A 23,000-nucleotide genomic window follows, 5' to 3' on the forward strand; every position below is an offset into this window, starting at 1 on the left:
TGAAAACGATTAATGCAACATTTATAGATAAGGCTATAAATTATATAACAAAATTATAGCTTTTGTGCGAACAACTAAACAGTGGAGATTGATAAACTAGTTTTATTTTTCAAATATTTATTTTTTTGTAAAAAAAAAGATTCACACATATAGTAAAAAAAATAAAATAAAAAAGAATTAACATAAAATCAATACACATCAATGATGATAATTTATTCAATTGTACAATCCAAATGTACAGTATAAGATCTGTTAACTGACCATCGATTCGTTCATTTGATTATCAACCGTCGATCAATCAACGACTGTACGGTTCTTTTTAGGATAAATAAGTTTTTAATTTGTTAGTGAAATAATCATTATATATTTTTTTTATAAAGTTGTGCATTTAATAATTATAACAAAATGTAAGTAGAATTAAAAAATTTTTTTATTTAATTTTTTTTAATATTTAGTAATACTTATACACCAATAAAGAAGGAGAAGCAAAAGGCGAAACCTCTAAATTTTGATCTATAGCATCGATTTCGATGAAAATTCGAGCTTAAGCCTTATTACGGATGTATGACAACAATGTTTGTTTTTTAAAGGCTCAATTTTTTTTTTCACGCTCATACATCCTTAAATTTAAAATATATTTAACTAATGGGTTGCTTTAGAAACAGGCTTTATTAAACTATTACCCTTTTACAAAATAATATCAAAAACGGTGTTAAATAAAAAAGGTTTTATAGATGATATTAATCGAAAATGGTACTAAACAGATTTTACTTCTAATCAATTAAACAAATTTCAATGAAAATTTTAAAACTTTTGCACATTAAATTTTGAATTGAATAATTAAATTTTCATGTCTTAATAAATTTAAATTTGTAGTAATCACTATTGGTGATTATAGACTATATCCATTTGAATCTCATATAATATTAATCGATAATATTATACAAAAATATTCATGTGTGAACGAACTTCAAATCAATTCAACGGATTTTGATGAATTTCTGTTTAAACAATTTTTGATCATCCAATAATATTTATGGGCTATGTTTTATTCAACTTTTAAAATTGAATTTTATGCGAGTGCAACCACTCATAGGAATTAATAACAAATCAAAAATTCAGATTTTTATCTATGCCTTGGCTAATTATCCAATCATCCTTAAAGTCGTTTTGCTCTGGAAAGAAAAGACTTAAAGATTTAATATCATTTAAAAAAATGTTCAGACAAAAAATACATTTTTCTAAGAAATTAAAAAATTATGTCATTTATTATACCATGTATATAAGTAATATACATAGTATATTAAGTTTAGTCCCAAGTTTGTAACGCTTAAAAATAATGATGCTAGGAAAAAAATTTTGTCATAGGTGTTCATAAAATCACCTAATTAGTCCATTTCCGGTTGTCCGTACGTCCGTCTGTGAACACGATAACTCAAAAACGAAAAAAGATATCGAGCTGAAATTTTTACAGCGTACTCAGGACGTAAAAAGTGAGGTCAAGTTCGTAAATGAGCATCATAGGTCAATTGGGTCTTGGGTCCGTAGGACCCATCTTGTAAACCGTTAGAGATAGAACAAAAGTTTAAATGTAATAAATTCTTCCTTATCAACTTTTGTTTGAAACATTTTTTCGTAAACATCACTGTTTACCCGTGAGGGCGCCAATTAGGCGGAAATTTTATAATATGTACTATACTTGATTATCAGTTATGCATGTGTCACATGTTTGTATGTGTAATGTGATAAAGAAATCAACACTGTCTATGCATGGTATTTCAACAATTAACTCAGTCAATTCACTTGTTTTTAATTTATTTAAATTCAAGTCTTCTGATTTGTTTTAATGTATTTTTTTAGTAAATAATTTCAATAAATTAAAATAACATTATTAACATTAACATAAGCAACAAACTATAAAAATGATATTTATTGGCTATAATGTTACATAGTTGGGTGTAGACTGTAGAGATACAAGTTTGTTTATTGTAGACAGCGCGGCGTGTGATGGCCATGCCTACCGCATGTGTCTCTTGTCTTCTTAAAAATTTTAGAGACAATATATTTCTTGTATAATCAAATTCAACAACCCACTATTCGTAACAATAATTTTATATACTTAAGTCAACTTCTGTGTTTCCTGTATCTGAAACGTAAAGAACTTTCAGGTCCTGGGTTAAAAATACCAGGGAAAGATTTCCTTCTGTTTTTTTTTTATTATTATGATAAACCTCAGTTTGATCGGCAAGTTTTTGTCACTCGCGTTCATCCTGTAATTGCGTTCATTCTATGATCCGTGGGTTCGCCATACCTCTAATAGCGCCGAACTAGCACGGGTCTGCGAATTTTTGGCCCTTACATTCACCCTGCGATAGCGTCCACCTTTTGGTCTGGCGAGTTGGCCATGTATCTAATAGAGTCAACTTAGTACAGATTTGCAACTTTTTTGGACAACATCCTGTTTCTATAGAGCTCCATTCCTTAAAAAAAAATATTTATTTTTACGCAAATTGGATCTTAACGCCGTTTCTATTACCGATTATAGATGCAAAACTGAGACAAAACTGATGAATAGGGTAGAGAGTTTTACATAATTAAGGGCGAGACACGCTATGAAGCAATCTTTTTTTGGAAGAACTTATATTTCGAAGAAAAACTTGAATGAAAATTATCGGAAAACTTTAAAATGATTTTTAAAGAATTCTAACAATTGATGAATCTTTATTCCGGGCTACAAATCTACAATCAAAAATATCATCAGAGAATTAAATCTTGCAAAATATAGAAAACGTACGTAAGTCTAAACACAACTAGCTTAATCGCACATTTTTCAAGTTAGTAGATATATCTTCATTCGACGCGTGTCAACTCTATTATTCGTGGGTTCCTGACCTTAAATAGATAGATAAATGAAAGTCAAAATAAATATTTGTTTATTACGACGAAAATTATCATAATTATCGAAAAATTCAAATTAGCAGGTGTTTTGATTTGTTGATAAAAAATAAAATGTTTATAGTTTTGTTTACACCAAAATATTGTTTTGTGATATTATCAAAACAAGAATATATCTTAATTGAATAAACAATAAACAAGATTATTATGTCACACACAATAAGGTGATAATAGCCCTCTTAATAATGGAACCACCTTCATATGTAAATCTTAGAAGGTTCCTTCTCAAATAAAAATAATAAAAATAATACTTCATTTGTTTTAAAGGTTGGGTATTTTCTATTATTATACTTAACAAAAGAATGTCTAGGCTACAGTCTAGGCTAAAAAAACAATTGAGTATTCAATGCATCATTGCATTTTAAAAATGCACTTACCTCCTTAACTTCCTAGAGAAGAGAACATGAATTATTTTCAAAATACAGGAATGAAGCTAGAAAGCATTTTTTGCGATTGTTTTCCACAAATCATTTTTAATGTACGTAGTCTTTAGGTAATCCAACAGATCTGAGCAAGCACATTATTAAAAGAACCACACTTGCTCCAATAATTTTTAATTGCTCTGCTAGCTTAAAATTGATACTTTTTCGCTTATTCTAAACAAAAGATAATGGAGATAATCCGACCAAAGGGTTGTGCCCGTAATCCGAAACTTTTAATTTTTCCAAATTTCCTCTAAATTTTTGAAGTATTGGACTACAGATTCTTCTTACTGTTAAGGGTGGGGATATAAAGTACGCCTAGCAAATAAAAGCGGTTGCGCAACTACATTTACAAGTGTGCATTCCCGAAAAAGCTGCGAAAATTGCTGACTTTGTGATCAATTTAAGACAATTTTGTATAAAACAATTTTTCATGTCTTTTTAGCAATATAAATTATAATTTCCAGACAGTTTTGCCGTTCCTAATAATTAAAAGTGGGTTGCTTTAATAGGGCGTATCAAATGATAATTAACTGCTTTCAGATGCAAGACGTATTTCATACCTATCCAAGTTCAAATAACGATCTAAATTAAGGACGTCCCCCTGAAACATCAATGTATGAAAATATTTGAGACTTACATTTCTAATTTTGTCGATGGATTCTGTTAGAACTTGCAAACTTATAACAGCTCAAATTTATAAATTTTACACCGTAAGGCTATTAAAAATTTACCTTTTTATAAAAATCATTAATGAGAATTTTTTTAACGATTTAAAGATGATCCTAAGAAATCGTGATTTTTGCGAACGTCCTTAAGCCATGTTAAAAGAAATTACTCTCGAAAACGTTGCAAGCGCTAACATAACAACTTTGTTCTGTGTTGTTTGACGGCGTTCACACGAATTTTTCTTTCTTTAGTCCAAAAAATACATGCTTGCTTTTTTATGATAATGTCTGTCGACTTTCTAAATTCCACAAATACAACTGATTGTAATGAATTTAACCTTGAATTATTATGTCTAGGCGCCATAAGTACTAGAAATGCCCAAATAATAGGTGTATGCTAAAATAATCACGTTTTTAATATTTTCAATAAATTAATAAAATGAAATTTGAATTAAATTAACATAATTTGCATTGAATTAAAGTAAATTAAAATTAAATTACCATTTGAATTCGACGGAATTTCCAAACCATAAATATTCTTATCGTAAGAAAGTAAAATTGATTCTGGCATAACGGGTTTTTGTATTGATATCTTTATTAATTGAAAATTTATAAGAGAAAAACGATTTGCATTAAAAACTCATCTATTAACTTAATAATTCTTGAATTAGGCACAAATTCGGAAAAATTACGTTTCTCACACGTGATTTTTTTTCTACGATCCGATTATATTTAAAAAGGTTCAAATTTAACTCTAATAAACAATTTTGGTAATATATTCGTTCGGGTTTATTAAACATTTTATTTATCATCTAATGTTCGAAAATTGTATATTCAAAGATTTCGAGCTTTTTTTTAAATACAACAACCATACACTCTTAATCAGTTTTGTACCTTTGACCATTCTTATTTCTAGGAATGAAATGAAGTTCGAAAAAGTTACAAAGAAAAAAAAACGTTTAAAGTTCACGTAAATCAAAAAGTTTGCGATACACCAAATCATTTAGTGTATGCTTTTCCTTTGTCTTTCACCTACGAGAAATTTAAGATTTTCAGGTAAACATTGTATCTGTTGCCTATGGAAGTCATTGCTTTTGTACCTGCTAGCTAATTTTTCTGAATAGGAAGAATCTTTTTGTTTTGGAATTATAGAATATGCAGTAACAGGTTTCAAGTAAATATTTTCTTGGTTCAAGCAGACATTTATTTGCTATATTTTAATTCGCGAGCAATCAAATACTCATTTTCTTAAATTAAGTATTAAAATCAAGAAAAATTTACTTTTTTAAGAACAGTATGTAAGGTTATTTTATATTGGCTATCCAGGAAGGGCACACTTAGGCTAGAGAGCCCATTGTGATACCATATATGTGTTTTACCACCTTTTCCGCTGATAATTTCATTTATCATCTCCTCAATTTCAGAGGCTGAGAGCATCTCCTTCATGCATATATCATGAACTACACCAGCCCATCACAACTATTAATTAAATTAAATTTGTTGCGACGGCGGGAATCGAACCCGCTACCCTATGTATACCGCGGGCGGAATTACTCAGGGCGGAGCTAATAGAGCGACTAAGATGACTTCTGACGACGAATTGTTATCATCTTCCTCGACAATCAGGTCAACCTAGTGATTAGACAGACTACTTTTTGTCTGGGAATTTCATTGCCAAGAACATTTCAAAATCAATGAAATGATTGTAAAAAGACTCAATCAAATGGTTGTAAAATTTTAATAAAAAAATAAAATTTATTGAAAAAAAAAAAATATTTTAATTAATGCAAATATTATAATTAATTATTCTAATTATAATAGATAAGAATTTCTGAAAATATTTTGCTAAATAATGAAAGAAATAAATTCAGTAAAAGTTTAAGGACACCCAATTAACATAAATTGAATAATAGATTTATTTAAATTTTTATCGAAAAAATTGTAATAATTTATTTGCTTATTTATTTATTATTTTATTTTTAAACTGGTTTTCAATTATTTCCAATAAGTTTATCATCTATTAATTGAAAATGAATTCATAATCTATTATAGATTTTTATAAATCCTGTTTTCTCTCATTTACATATGGTCTCATCTTCTAAATTTTATGTTAATTATGTAATTTAATCTCTATGTCTAGTTACACGATAGCGTGGGACAAATTTTAAATGTTGCTCACACGTAATGTGGGAATTTAACGTTTTCTGACTTTTTACAATCTGTGTATCATATAAACAAAAATTAACTACACAGAATATAAGACTTCTGTCATGCTAGCGTGTGACTGTTTGGAAAAAATAATTTTTTTCTGCATCAATTTAAATGTAATTATAATCATTTTCAATATTGAAAATAATTTTTTATTTAATTCGATAATTTATTACTATTTTTCAATTTAATGATGATTAAGTGAATTGCTAAATGATTTCGATTTAATAAAATTAACCTTTGAACTTTTACTTTTTAAGTATAGTTTACTTAATTGATTGTGTTTTTTTTTTGTATGTGTCCATTTTAAAGGTGAACTTCTTAAATTTTCATCAGTTAAAGTATTTTTTTATTATTAATTAATTATGGCAATAATAACAATTCGCAGGTGTTCATTTGAATTCGATAATCTTTTATTTTATGAGTTTTCAATATTTCTAAATTGCGTGCAATTTTTTAAAGAGAAAGGTTGCAATATTAGATGTAAATTATTCACAACTCCAAAACACTGAGCGGGCCTCTACTGATTTAAAAATGAAATGGAGAAAAGAGTGTAAAGCTTTATCTTAGAACATATAAATTAAATTAACGAGAATTATTCTATGGTTTTTTGTTTGTATATACCATGGAGATAAATATTTATACCTTCCTCAACCGCCATTACACTGCTACCTACACTTTCTTGGAGTCGAATTATGCGATCAGTCGTTTCTTGGAGTCACAATTTCATTTCCATAGAAATTTTTCATCTGGTATCCACCCATTGATGGAAGCAAACCTTATACATTTTATAGCAAATTATATCTAAAACAAGCACCGCATCGAAAAATTTCATAGAGTTTTTCTACTTTGAATTTTATTCTCTTATTACTACTACCCTGTACAAGCAGTCGGAAAAACATGGTCATTTCGTGAGCAGTTTTTTCAAATTCATTTCGTGAGCAGTTTTTTCAAATTCATTTCGTGAGCAGTTTTTTCAAATGTTGTTTACAACATTTCTGGTTATTCGGGCAAACCTGTTTGAGTAGTTCTAGTTTTACAGGAACATAAAGTCAAGATGAAAAATTCTATGATTCTTACATTATTAGTTATAGTTTTGAAAACGAACTAAAAAGTTAAGTTAAGACGGTTAAAATTTTAATATTTCTTTTCGTATTATAATTAGGCAGGGATACAATATGTCTGTCATCTAAAGTCGATTTCCTTTACTAGTGCGTATTACCGAAAAAAGCTGCGAAAATTTTTCGATTGAAAAGTCATTTTAATATAGTTTTCTACATCAATTTTCATGCGACAGATTTGCTTTTTTATTGGTAAAAAATATAATTTAATACGGCTTCACAACTCAAAGACTCCATTATAATTCGCAATACATATAGGATTCTCTTTTTCCTACATAGTAGAAGAGTTTTTATAAACTCCATTCTCAAAACTATTTTTTAATAAATTTTATTTAATTATCAATCGATCGATTATATCAAATTTTTCTTCATTCAATCAAAAATATCATAAAATAAATGTACAGTTAAAACAGTTAGTTATGAAAAATAAAAAGTTGATACTAATAAAATTAAATAAATATACAAACAAAATACAATACATATCTGTCACAATTCATCATAAAAGAGATTAATTGATATTATTTTAATGAATGATAATTAATAAATTATAAACTTGACACTACAGTATGAAGAATGATTTTATTTTTAATAGTCATATTAATTATAACGGAATTCTATTTATTTTTTTAAATTAGAAATAAATATAAAAGGTAATGTGTAGTACCTTGGATGCTTGAATTTTACCTTAAATTACATTAAAGTTCCTCTAGTTCTAGTTCTTCAGAAAGCGCGTTCGTTCTTTTATAAGTTTACAAAATCGAAAGGTGTCGTGGAATTCTCGATAGGAACTATATTCCTTTCGTACCTTGATACATTATAAATGTAGCGCTTACCTTTTTTATTAACAAGATATTTTGCTGAAAATTTAAGGTATTAATATCAGAAGTCAAATACTTGTTTGATTTGATGAGTTTTACCTGTGTGAAATAATTGTAGTATTAGTTTAAAAAAGACATACTTCTGATTTAGTAGTCAACCCCATATGTGAGTACATTATATTTGGTTTGATAAGGATATTTATTATGACATAACATAAAACAAAAAATTCAATCTTTAAATATGCAGCTGTGTATGTATAATTTGTATATGTATACATTTGATGTAAAAATATTATGTACAGTAACATTTCTGTTGTCACAAATAGTTACATACATGAATATGTTTTTATGAACTTAACCGGGCATTATAACTAAAAGCAAAAAAAAAACCTCTAATGTTTTCATAGGGACGAACTATTTTCAACGTTATTTATTACAAAAAAAAAATGGTTTTGTAAAACATATATTTATAAATTTTGATCCCTGATACTTCACTCTCCCCAATAATGGACACTCATAGGTCAATGAATTAATGAGATGTAAATGAACTTATCATTATATTTTATTACTGTTTTAAATTAATAATTTTTTTGATAATGAATTCTTCTGGCTGCTCGATCTCTCTGTCTGTAGGTAACTAACATTTTAGATACGCATAAAAAATAATTTACATATTACGATTAGTTTATTAATTGCCATCATAGTATTAAAAATCAAAAGTGGTATTTTTTTGTTTAATGGGAATTCCAATAATTTCAATATTTAAATTTGTAATTTTTCATTAAACTAGCTAGACTCGTGAGGAATTCCGCAGTGCGGTTTCCTTGGCTAAAAATACTCAAGAGAAATTATATATAAGTGATAAATAACGACAGTAATTTACTTTCTCAATTTTGAGTGAGTCAATTTTTCGTCATAAGATGACGGGTAAATCATGGAAATTGATATAGAAATGAGAAATATCTCAAGATGTGACACAAAAACAGAAATTATTCGAAGATAATATTTTTTGTCTAACATTCATAAAAAATTACCTATGAAAAGTATCAGACATTCAGACACAAAATAAATTGTTTTATAATTTGTGAATTTGGATAATTTTATATATCTTACAATAGGTCACTAAACCTTTAACAAGCAAAAAAAATCGTCTACAAATTTTTAATCTTTAACTCACACACATTTGCGTAAAATCTTAATTGAAATACATTTTCAAAAACTTTAACGATTTTATCACCCCCAGACACATAAATCATTATATTAGTCGCGTTAAAAGTGTTAAAACTGATTTAATATTTAATTAAAAATAAAAAAAGTTTTTTTAAATGTTTATGATTGATCGTACAACATGATAATTCTATTTAAATATAAAAAAAATTATAGACTCGAAGACACTAACATAAAATTTCAATTCATTTGTTAGGAATATGATCGACCCTTAAGGTTAATCGACAAATTAAGGCAATGTGTAGATACAAATCTGAATTTTTGATATGATATCAACTGCTATCTCATCCGTGAAAAATAATTTTTTGAAAACATCTGACAGAATTACCTTCTATAGATTAAACAAGATCGAGAGGTGTCGTGGGACACCCGGTTGGAATTATATTCCTTTTATATCTTGGTAAATTATAAATGTAGCGCATACTTTTTTTATTTACAAGATATTTTTCTGAAATTTTAAGGTCTTAATTTTAGAAGTTAAATACTTGTTTGATTCTTTTAAGACTTTAATTTTATAGCTACTTTTAGTTTTTACTGTATAAAATAATTGTAGTATTAGTTTAAAAAAGACATACTTCTGATTTAGTAGTAAACTAAATATGTGAGTACATTACGTTTGGTTTGATCAGGATATTTATTATGACATAACATAAAAATTGTATTGTACTTACTTTAAATTATCTCTGTTTTCTTTAACTTCTGATAACCATCCAACTTCTTTTTTTAAATGATAAAACATAAAATTTTGACAAAGAGTACAAATTGACAGTTAAAAGAAGATTTTTGCATTTTGTTAAAATTCATGGCAACCTGAATCGATTGAAAAGTTTTTGTTTCCTAGGTAACTAAGATGTCCGTTTTTGGTGTCTGTTGCAGTTTTTTTGGTTTAAGCTCCCAACCTACAAACAAATACCGTGCGATAAGTAACACAGTTCCAAACGTAAAAAACTTCTACTTTTGTAAACTAAATCTCGTACATTAAGAGTCTCGTCTTACACGTATACTAACAAACAACTTAGGTACAGTTTTATGGCAGTGTCTCCAAGTCTATAATAATAAAGTTAATTTTATTTTAATTAACTCATAATAACACATATTATAAGTGCATTACTTGTTTTTATGTTAAAAATGTTTTTTTACCTCACCGACATGACATTACACAGACATTTTATGTAAAAATGTTTTAACTAATAAACATATCATAATAATGTTACGAGTTCGTTCATACACGTAAATCTTACTTTAATTTTTGTGATAAACATTTACATGTATTATGAAATAAAAATGTGACACAAAAAATAAACATTATATAAGTCAAGTCTAGTCCAAGTTCACAAAGTTTTAATTCGATAGAACTCGCCTGTATAGAAATTGTTGAATGTCAGTGCTGACATTATTTAAGTTACATCCTTTCATCGAACTTAATTTAAGTTACGATCGAACTTAATTTTTATTATGGCTGTATTTGATACTCAAAAATTACTATAATTTTTTTCGTTTTTCGAAAGAAGACTAATATTTCAAGCTACGTACAAATTTTCAACTCTCTATCATTTATATTTTTTGAGAAAATAGACTCCAAAGTTTTGTCCTAGTTTTCGTCTCACGGTTAAACAGTGATGTTTCCATAAAAATGTTTCATACAAGGGTTGTTTATTTTGTTTAAAGGATCATTTTTTAAATTTAAACTTTTGTTCTATCAAGACAAGACCTTGTGATCTATGTTGCTTATTTAGGAAGAAATTAATCTTCTTTTTTACGTCTTGAGCACGCTATAAATTTCATCTTAATATCTCTTTTCGTTTTTGAGTTATGATGCTGGCAGACGAACAAAACCAGAAATTGGCTAATTAGGTGATTTTATGAACCTATATATCTAAATTTTATTTGTACCATCAATATTTCTAAGTGTTACAAACTTGGGGCTAAACTTAATATACCTTCATATATATTACATATATACAGGGTATAAAAAAATTAAATGTGAACAGTTAAATGCATTCGGAATATGGGAGTCCCTAATGTTCTCTTTTGTAGGGCCTTTACGTAGCACGGCGAAACCTTCATACATGTTATAGAATGTTTAAATCTGAACCCTTGGATTCATAAATGATGGGAGCAATCCCAGCGGAGAAGCTGTGGGAGCAATCCCATTTGCGGTACTCCTATACATTATCTGTTCGTTTTTTTCAAATATCAAAATAAAGCATTTAATTCCACTTTTTAGATTCTTTTCGGTACCTACGGATTAACTAAAAACAAAAGCCATGAACTTCACCTAACTTCAATTATAATTATTTTTAATTTTATAGTTTAAAAAAATATTAAAACAATTATAATAAATTATATGCGTGTTTAATAAACATATGTTCATGCTTTTTATTACAATAAAAAGTATTAACATTTCCATTCATAAAATTTTTAATTTATGATGCGATAACATACACAACATACACAGGCTAAACCAATGGTGGGCATCAGTTACTCTTTTCACTCAGAAAGATCTGTAGGTAGTTTCAGTATTCTCCAAGAAGAGTAAGCAAGAGAGAGGTATGTTCTGAGGTGAGACTCAATCAGTTTAAATACAGAGTACCTACCAATTATTTTTTTTAAATTACTAACAAAAAAATTATTTTTTACTTTTCAATTCAAAATAACTCTCGAAGAAATTCAGAGATGAATGAATAACCAAACAAAATTATCCACAAAAACATTATCCCCACTCCTAAACCTTTTAGCAACAGTCAACTATTATAAACAGATTATATCAACTTAGATAAACAGAGGTCTCTATTTAAACTATTTTTAACACTTCGGAACATATCTTTCTGGTTAAAATCCATAAAGAGTGCAGCAAAGACAAAGCCTGCCCAGCTATCGCTAAACCATGTAACACAAATCCAACATGTGTAATTATTATTACTATGAATATGTTTATTATTAGTTGAAGCACGTAAATTTTTAATTTTGTAAACAAATAAATGAAGATTTTATGCAGAAAATTGCATATTTCTTGTTTCAATGTTCAGAGTGAGATAATACAGGGGGAATGACAATTATGTCAAATTTTAGTCAACAGCCAAATATACTACTTTATGATACATTTTTATACCATGTATATATGAAATATACATAGTATATTAAGTTTCTTCCCAAGTTTGTAACGCTTAAAAATATTGATGCTACGAAAAAAATTTTGGTATAGGTGTTCATAGAATCACCTAATTAATCCATTTCCGGTTGTCCGTCCGTCCGTCCGTCCGTCTATGGGCACGATAACTCAAAAACGAAAAAATATATCGAGCTGAAATTTTTACAGCGTACTCAGGACGTAAAAAGTGAGGTCAAGTTCGTAAATGAGCATCATAGGTTAATTGGGTCTTGGGTCCGTGGGACCCATCTTGAAAACCGTTAGAGATAGAACAAAAGTTTAAATGTAAAAAATGTTCCTTATAAAAAAATAAAAAACTTTTGTTTGAAACATTTTTTTGTAAACATCACTGTTTACCCACGAGGGCGTTAATTAGGTGCAAATTTTATAGTATGTATTAATATAGGAATATCAGTTGTGTGTGTGTCTATTTAAAATTGAATATCTTTTGTTATTTACGTGACGTCAAAAAAACAAACGATTGCGCATCAACACTGTCTATGCATGGTATTTCAACAACTAACTCAGTCAATTGTTTGTTTTCACTTGTAACATGTGGTAATCGCATTAAGTTTTTCTTTAAGCCTTCAGCACTCGCGTTGTGAGCATGCTGGCCAGTTAAAGTTGTCTACCACTTGATGAAATCTTTCTGTTATAACTTGAACCACCCTGTAGTTATTATAACTTCAACTTTCAACAGCTTTTTAAAATATTTATTTTATTATGTTTATATAATACAGTAGTAATATTTTATTAGTGTCGATTTCTTGTTAATAAACTATCATAAGAGTTTTATTACGATAATTTACACAAGTTGATGTCATTTTATATTATATTCAAACAACCACAAAACCGGAGTTGAATTGATCCTTAGAATAATTATTCAACTTTGTTTCTTTACGATTAATTGACGTTAATTGAGTGTGGATTTATGAGAATCGTATAATTTTTATAATTTTTGTATTTATGTCTGAAAGTCAAGTACAAATTTATGATTAATCATTTATCATAAGAACCTAAACTTATTTTATCTGGTTTTTAAAACTTTCAAAATCATTGCTGTTTAAAAATTGTTTTATTTTTATAATCTCATTCGAAGATGACTCAAAAATCTCAAAGCAGCAGACATTTGAGATATCTAACTTAATAATTTACGCGTTTCATTACCATTTTATCACAAGTGCGTTTGATAATTTTTAAATATCGCCGTTTAAAGAATGCGTTGCGCTTGTGAAAACAATAATTCAAATTCAATTATCCCTAAATAAAGAATCTACTAAAATTGAATGTCATTAATTTTTATTAATCAGTGTTGAGTTAAAATAGTTCGAAATTTATTTATTTATTTATTTAGAGTTTAGACCAATATCACATCAGATCGTATCGGTATCAATATGATTGTAATCTGTCTAATATAAACTGTTTCGACCAAAAACACATCCCACCCACAAATTAATAATTGATTGAGAACAATAATAATCTCAGTACATATATTTGGTTGTGTGGGCATCATTATTATTTTCATGATTAAGAAAATATTGTATTCAACCTGAAAAAATCGAATTATTTTAATAATGTCTATAATGTTCTTATACACCTTTTGTAAAAATTTTTGCCAAATCATAAAATTTTTAAATAATGCAATATTTTGTAATTTTTTGTCAAGTTTAGGTACCAACAAACTATAAAACTTTTATGGAGATTCATAAAACATGTTCGAAAAAATTTTCCCTAATGATTATTTTTATCCATACCCATAACCAAATTTTACGATTTCTACAATTTCACTAATTGTATTCCATATCACGTATTTTAATCGGTAAACTTAAAAAATTTTAGAAACATTCTAGAAACATTTTTTTCAAGCTTTTGGATTTTATAGAAATCGGTCAAAATCGATCCCAGAAATCGCACTTTGTATGAGATTTTTGGTTATATCACAGAAAATATTTGTCTAATTGTCAGATAAACGTGATTTTTATATTTTTTGGGTCAAAGTTATCTTTCATACTGAGTAATTGTCGAAATCTAGGTAAAATCTGGAAAATGTTTTTTTTTGTTCAATTTTTTTAAGAAATACTCCTTTGAAAAAATCGGACAGAACTTTTTGTATTAGAATTTGATTAAACCTATCAAATAGGGTAACTTTAACCCAAAAAATACCTAACTCGGGTTCATTTAATGATTGACAGAGTTGTTTCAAAAATATCGCCGGAAATCAACACGTGAAACGTTACTTTCTGTGGGAAATTGGGCGACATCGCAGAAACTACTTCCGTAATCATCAAATGATCGTAATTTTTGAATTTTTGGGTCAAAATTGCCTTATATACACAGTTTTATTAAATTCGTAAAAAACAATTTTTTCTCCCCTCCGGGCGGAAAGTCTCAACTTTTGTCCCGCTTTGCAATACAAAGTTGCCGCTTACCGACTTCACCGAGCAAAAAAATACACCACGGGAGCAAGTAAGAAATGTCTCAGATCACATGACTAACATGAGATCTGCCATTTTACTCCCTAGATGTGTATAATATACTTCTTTCCGATTTTTGTAATTTCTTTTTGGAGTAGGTATATTTAAAAAATCGAAAATATGGTAATTTTTTCTGCAAAAAGCACAAAAATCGGGTAAATTTCATAATTTTTTTCAAATGTATCTAGATTTACTAATTTTAAACGTCGAATATATTAAATTTTTAGCTAATTAGTGTTCACGTTCGAGAAACTCCAACAACAGAAACAAAAAAATGTTTTGGCACTCTTCAAAAAAGGATAGCTGATAAAATCCAAAAAAATTATTTGAAAGGAAAGCTTTATTTCTTATTTGAACCACCCCACAGCCATTAAAACATTCCGCATAATCAAAGAAAATTTTTGAAAATTTATTCAATCAGGAAATTGTTTATGATTTCTGAAGTAGTTTATGGGATCCCGGATCGTACTCACCACGACATGTTATTATTATGATATTAAAATGTACAATAGCAAAGCACATACTAACTATATATAGTTCGTTCTATATTGATATCAGGTACACTCTCAAATATATATTAATATAGATTTGCTTGTCTAGGTTCTGTAAAGTATTCTATGTATATATGCTGGATGGCATTGTGTATATAATATTCGAGGTAACGAAGCAATTGGCACACCTGTGTAGTTATACCTATCTATATATAGGTATAAAATATATATATAATAATACGTTTATATCGATTACATTCGAGAAAATGGGTACGTTTTGGTATTTAAATAAATATATACAGATATTCTACTCGAAAATATTCGATATTAAATATTTTTAAAATAATTTCTATGTTGGTAAATTTATCGAAACTGAGATATGAGAAAAGTAATTTACACTTTCCACGTCGATCTTTTATCTTCGGTATACGAAATTGCCTTCCTTATTTATTTTCATAAAGCCAACTCTAATAACTCAGTTTGTTAAAGCGAAATCAATTCCGTTTGCGGTATGCCTAGGGTAGCGGCACCATGAAGGAGGTGCACTCAGCCTCTCGAAATAATTGAGGAGCTAAAAATAAAATTATCAGTGGAAAAGGTGTTAAAACATATATATGGTATCACAGTAGGCTCTATAGTCTAAGTGTATCCTTCGTAGACAGCCAATATAACCTAACCTATCCTAGCCTTTTTTTAATAAAGTGTCGTGGAATTTTTCCCTTAACGCTTACTCGATGAGAAATTCCTTCGTAAAGTTATATACCTTCGTATATAGCTTTACAAATTATTGCGCCAGGTCAGTAACCAAAACTTTGTTGATCTAGCGTTCCATTTCAACCAAATGCAGCACTTTTAAAAAACAGCTTCTTCTTTAACGAAACAGAAAACAATTCAATGTGGATTCGATTGAAAACATGGAAAAGACTGCGGTAACATGCAAAGAAAATCATTGATTTTAAAACAGGTGAAAATAAACAATTGACTGAGATAATTGTTGTAATACCCTGTATATAAAGTGTTGAATGTTAGTGAAGGTCATTATTTTTTTTTAGAAATTAGAAGATTTTTTCGTTTTTCGAGAGTGTTTCACAAGGCCACTAGGTGAAGTTACCTGCAAGTTTTCAACTTTTGTTCTACCTCTAACGGTTTACAAGATAAGTCCTACGGACCCAAAACTTTGACCAATGTTGCTCATTTACTCAAAAAAATCAAACTCACTTTTTACGTCTTAAGCACGCAAAAAAAATTTCAGCTTGATATCTCTATCTTATTTTAGTTGTCGTTTCCACAAGTAGACAAACGGTCAACCGGAAATGAACTAATTAAGTGATTTTATGAATTCCTGCATAACTAAATTTTGTTCGTAATATCAATATTTGTAAGTGTTACAAACTTTAGGACTAAACTTTATATACCTTGAAATATTTTACATACATACGGGGTATAAAAAGGTTTAAATATCATCCCACTTTTAATATTAAATGAAACAATATTGTTTGGTATCAAATGAAAGGTATTAATGAGTTAATGAGCAAATTTATTCTGAACTCTACCTTGACCCAAATATTTGCAGTGCATAATTTTTCTTAATGATGTGAAAAACCTCTGTTAAATAAAAAAAAAAAGAAATTTCACATGACTTTTAAATCACCTCTTTATCCATTATTCCATTCTCATATCATATATATATATATATACACATTGAATTGGTACCTATATATTTTAAATTACATGTAATTTTGTTAAATATCCATAGAGAGATATCCTAAAACGTTCGATTACAATTACTTTTCTATACACCACACAATGTTATTCTAAATATTATTAGATAATCATTAAATTAAATTGAATTAATTATATCAAACTAATTTGTGGGATCTAGCTAGGTACACCATAACCAACACCAAACCAATACCAACAAATTGTATTTAAAATGTTTTAACAAACACAATTATGTTTATTCACACACAAAACTGAAAAAGACATTAAACGGAGGAAGAGAGATGGATATAATATAGAACAAGGATAGAGGATATAGGCGCAGTTTAGTGTGAAAAACTTGTTAATATTTATTACCGAAAATGGTTTTTGTATAATACTCTAAGGACATTTGTATAGTCTATTTATTTGTATAAATATTTTAGTTTGATTCCAAAATAGAGAGAGAATTTATTTTGATATGTCACACAAAATAAGGTCAACTTCGTGAATTCAAGGTCGATAGTTTTTTTACTATGAAAATGAGAATAATAACAAATCATGTAATGTAATGTACGGACACTGAAAATGTATTGCATTGGAGATAAATTCATATCTTAAAGGAAAAAAGTTTCTGGTGTTTGGGTTTCCTGGAAATGAATGTCCAAGTTATGACTGTGTCCTTCTTACTCTTACAAAATCTAACAGAATAATTTGGAAGTCAAAACTATTTTGCTTTTTTCATAAAAAATTAAAAGCTTTTTGTAAAAACAATCTTATTGTAAATAATAAATTAAAGAACTTTTTGATCATAAGAAAATATTCTTGCGTTTGAAAATTTTTATATTTTAATTGAAAGTTTTCAATCACTTTTACACACAAAGTTATATAAATGTGTATATCCATAAATTTCTGTTTACCTTACATTACCGACTAAGATTTCTGATGACTTCTTTTAATTCACTCACAGATGGCAAGACTACATTTCGCGATATACCCATATATGTAATAGTCTTATATTGACAGCAGAGTGAAAGGTAACGGGCGAAACATCACGGTGCAGAAACATATTGAAGCAGGACCGTGACTGCTCTGCGTATGTATCTCATTCAGGAAGACCGGGCGCTAGAACTATTATAAGGCTAGAACTGTTGCTTGAAAGAATCTCAACAACAATCCATCAGAATGAAATTGACCCCCTCCCCCAATTCTTTTATCGAGAAGGAATCCATTTCAAGGAAAACGGGACATTTTTTTCTTGTATAATAAACAAATTTTATTTCCGATTTTCAATTTTATCAAGTCTATATCAAAGATTTTCAACGATTAACTTTGTTACAGGAATCAACTATCGAATCTCATACTACTAGTTTCCTGTATGGCAATTACACTATTGCAAAATGTCGATGCATCAAAACCAATTATTATTCGTAAGTAACTTAAATTTTCCTTTTTTTTTAAACAAAATCCCTGATGAAGCTCATTAAAAAGTTGTTAATTCTTTACAGGAAGTGGAGGATTAACACCACGACACAAAAAACAAATTCTGGATGTACATAATAATTATCGATCATCGGTGGCTCTTGGTCAAATTAGAGGACAACCTATGGCACAGAACATGATGGAATTGGTAAGTTCAAAGTCATCAATTTTCAATTTTGATAAATATCGACTGAAATTGCTTCGGGCTATCGCCCTTGATAGACGATTTTGGGTGACATCTCAGAAATTGCAGGTCTAATAGTCAAATAGGAATTCTTTTTGTATATGACAATTAGCTTCTCTCTAAATCCGTGATTCCATTAACTCCCGTTAAACATGATTCGTAAGCCAGAATATAAAAAGTAATGATTAATCAACGAAATGAATATTGTAATAAATCAAAAATAGAAAAAAAATCTATGTTTATATCTAGTTTATGACTTGTTTAATTAACTAAATTAATATAAAAAAATAAATAGATAAAATTAAGATAATTGATTGGCTTGTACTATGCAGTATAAAGTTAAACAACTTTTTTTTCAAAAAAAAAAAAAATTATTTAATTAAAAATTTTATAGCATTCAACTTCATAATTCTTCGTATTCAATTAAAGATGAACCCATAATAAAAAGAAAAAACGTAAAAACGTACAACAGTTGCTAAGTTGAATTTCTGCTATCTAAAATTATAATTTTATTACAGAAATGGGATGATGAATTAGCAGCAAAAGCACAAGATTGGGCAGATCAATGTTCAATAGCTCACGATACTGATAGACATGTTGGTAAGTATAAATATTTTCAAAGATAATAAATGAGAACTCCAGAATTTTTCAATTTTTGACCCAATTTACTAGATCAATTTTTGTATTATATAAATTCCTATTTCCACTACCATGTAGACATCATCAGTACAAATCAGCTATAAAAAACGTAATTTATTCGTTGCCAATTTGGTGTGTCTGCAATTTATACTTTCCAAGTATCTCGCAAATTGCGACGTCATTTACCACAACATCGATCATGTGATTACTATTTGGCCAAAAAGTATGGATCACGTGATCCTTTTTGGCCAATGTTATTTAGTATTTTATCACCTGATTTTGACACATAAAATAAAAACTGTAAATTGACATAAAAAAAAGTCGTAGCGCAGGAACTATGTTAGCTAAGCGAATTCCCTTCGAAATTTAAAAAAAAACACAGTTTTCTTAAAATCGAATATTGCATTTTTAGTTTTCCAAGAATTTTATTTCGAAAACTAAGCGTCTAGAAAAAAGAAATTACAAGAGTACTTTTTTGCTTAAAACTTTTGCAAATACAAAAATATCTTTTATATTGAAAAAATTCAAAATTTTGTACTTTGCAAGCCAAAACCTCCCCCCACCCCTGGTTTATCTGTCGATTTTTCTCATTAACGAACTTGATCTTCATAGATTATTTTTATTTTCAGAACGATTTTATGTGGGCCAAAATTTAGCAGCAACATGGACAACACGTAAACCAACTGACTATCACAGTTTTGAACCAGATTTTACTGAACAAATTAATAAATGGTTTGCTGAAGTGAAAAAGTTTTCAATCAATTCTGGTCACACATATGTCGATGACACTGGACATTATTCACAACTTGTTTGGAGTGAAACATCTTTAATTGGATGCGGATATACATTTTACTTTGACCAAGGACGTGGTTATACCAAATTATATATCTGCAATTATGGACCAGCGTAAGTACTTGCAAATTTTTCATAATTTTATAAAAGTTTCAAACTGTGACATCAGTAACTTTTTTTTACTGCTTGATAGAATTTATAATCGGCATAAAAATTATTCAATAGTACAAACATTTTACTTCAAAGAAAATAGGGAAAACCCGATACTCACAATGTACTTTCCATGAAAGAACTTTCAATTGTATTCCAGTTGAAATAAGATGTGATTGAACACGATTTAATCGGAAAAATGGACTCCTATCCAATCGCAAACCTAGCTAAACTTTAAATTGGAATGAATAGGGCTTAATCGTAGAAGAACAATTTTATTTTCCGATGAAAAATTTTCGAAATTCATCGGAAGTAGATCAACGAGTGAATATTAATCAAAGTTATATCTACAAAAAGTCATTTAATTGATATCCACGCGTTGATCTACTTCCTCAGCATACTGCGCTCTTCCTAAAATTCCAACTCGCATTTTGTGGTATGTTGATTTTTGGTGAATCACGAACCATAAGTATCCAATTGAATTATCCAAAACTAAATAAATATTTTCACTCTTTACGTTTGTAATTGATTAAATTAATTGGAAAATTTTATATTTCAGAGGTAATGTCATTGGTACAGCACCCTACGTTGTTGGTCCACCATCCTGTAGAAGCTATGGTTTACTACAATCCAGTTTATATCCAGGATTATGTGGTAAGAAAAACATCAAATTTAAAAATTGCGCCAAGAATTCAATACAAAAACAGAAATAATTTTTATCAATATAGAACGCATTTGTACAATTGCAGCTGCGTTCCGAAGATCTTATCTCAGCTCAAAGGGGCTCTGTAAGCCATAACAGATGCACTGGTAGATGCAGTCGTTCAGTGTGCCAGGCACCTATTCAATGTCCTGTAAAACTTATCTTTATATTGCCCTTTGAAGCGGAATAAGGTCTTCGGGACACCTAAGATTGTCTTCAAACTTTTGCAGTACCTCATTCAGCAGCTTGCAGTTTGCAAAGGAAACTCTCGAATTGTTACTTGTGTCTGACAGTCTTGTACCGTTTATAGCAAAATCTTGGGCTTCACAATTCCCTGAAAATTCCCTGTGTCCCATATTAATAGTATTTGTAATTTTCATACAAAACTTCAGAGCCAAAAAAAAATATTCCTTCACGATTACGTAATATCAGTATTATTAAAAAAAAAATTATAAATGGCATTAATTTTAAAAATTTGTATTCTTTCAGATTACAAAGACACAAAGGCACGATTTTTGGACTACAACAATTTACTTGGTTTCAAATATTTCTATTAATTCCACTTATTGAATAATTATAATTTTATACCTAAGAATGGGCACTATTTAGAAAGAGTTGAGTGATTTGTTAATAATTTTAGTGAGTGTTTAAAAAAAAAAAACAACAACAAAATAGAATTCTGCGTACAAGCAAGTGCTTTTAACTCTCCAAACAACAAATTCAATTTATAATAATAAAATGAAGCAGTATTTATTTTTTTGGATAAAAAATTGGTTTTGATGATGTATTGCAACATATTATCTCCGATCAAGGATAATTTTTAAATTTTGATACCAACTGTGACAAAGACAAGTGATAATAGTAGTATTTTTTTATTATTTTTAAATGTACAAATATATTTTATGTAAGCTAATTACTTGTAGTGATAATTAACTTTATTTAATGATTATTTAAATTAAATATTTATTTAACAATTTAATTAATTTTATTATATTTTCATTTTAATCCTTTTAAACATAATCAGCCCTTCCTTGTTAGTACAGAAATATTGTCGAATATAGAAGAGCATAAGATGGCGTTGAATCGACATTAATCAAACTTAGAAATGGCTTATTTTTGGCATCCTCTTTTGTCATTTGTACTCCTGATATTTGCACATCAATCAATTTCGTAGCGTCTAATTATAAAAATCGTAATTAGTCTGGAAAATTCGACATAATTGGAATGAAGAAATATACACAGCCGTATAGCCAACCTCCATGTAGCTATATAGCTTTCAATTTTCCCAAGTAAGCTTCCTATTGTTGTTATTATTATGATTTAAGTTTTTTATTTTTAAAAGTTTAACGTATTCATGCCTGCCAAAGGGAGAAAGCGGATACAGGGTTTGCACATCAGGGCCGCCCATTTCCTGGAGAGACATAAATCTTCACAAAACAGCAATGTTCTTTGAAGAAAATTCACTGACTTATAGTCGTGTAGTCGATATAAAAATCATTGAATAACCTATTGGCGAAATTCATTTTTGGAACTATTTTCTGCAATTCGCGGTGTAGTAAATCGATGAACATTGTAATTTATGGTTTTCGAAGCACCCGGTATTGCTAATTTACGGTCTTCGATACACTCGCATCCCCGTTTATTAATGTTACGTAGCAGAAAAATAGGTTCAAAATGACGGAGTGCTGTATGTAAAGTAGCCCTAACCAATCAATGCAAATATTAAATACCTATTAGAAGTTATTAAAATCCAGAAAGTATAGGATAGGACATTTTGGCTACGTTTACGAAATTACGTTTCTAATAATTGTTGGTTC

General features: G+C 28.6%; 1 protein-coding gene across 1 annotated transcript; it reads left to right on the top strand.

Annotated features, from left to right (window-relative positions):
* The first annotated feature begins 281 nt into the window (after positions 1 to 281).
* On the top strand, positions 282 to 22,069 carry LOC123305094 (venom allergen 5-like). Its single transcript, XM_044886710.1, has 7 exons — positions 282 to 407; positions 18,575 to 18,663; positions 18,742 to 18,863; positions 19,418 to 19,499; positions 20,168 to 20,444; positions 21,040 to 21,134; positions 21,673 to 22,069. Coding segments are annotated over exons 1-7 (735 nt in total). The 5' UTR covers positions 282 to 405; the 3' UTR covers positions 21,741 to 22,069.
* Positions 22,070 to 23,000: the final 931 nt, after the last annotated feature.

This window comes from Chrysoperla carnea, chromosome 1 (genome assembly GCF_905475395.1).
Source record: "Chrysoperla carnea chromosome 1, inChrCarn1.1, whole genome shotgun sequence".
NCBI lineage: Eukaryota > Metazoa > Arthropoda > Insecta > Neuroptera > Chrysopidae > Chrysoperla > Chrysoperla carnea.

What these genes read in the sequence shown, in the direction of transcription:
- LOC123305094 (XM_044886710.1), top strand. An exon ending in ATCAAAACCAATTATTATTC is followed by an intron (nt 18,664 to 18,741) that starts GTAAGTAACTTA and finishes AATTCTTTACAG; the next exon opens with GAAGTGGAGGATTAACACCA. An exon ending in CACAGAACATGATGGAATTG is followed by an intron (nt 18,864 to 19,417) that starts GTAAGTTCAAAG and finishes ATTTTATTACAG; the next exon opens with AAATGGGATGATGAATTAGC.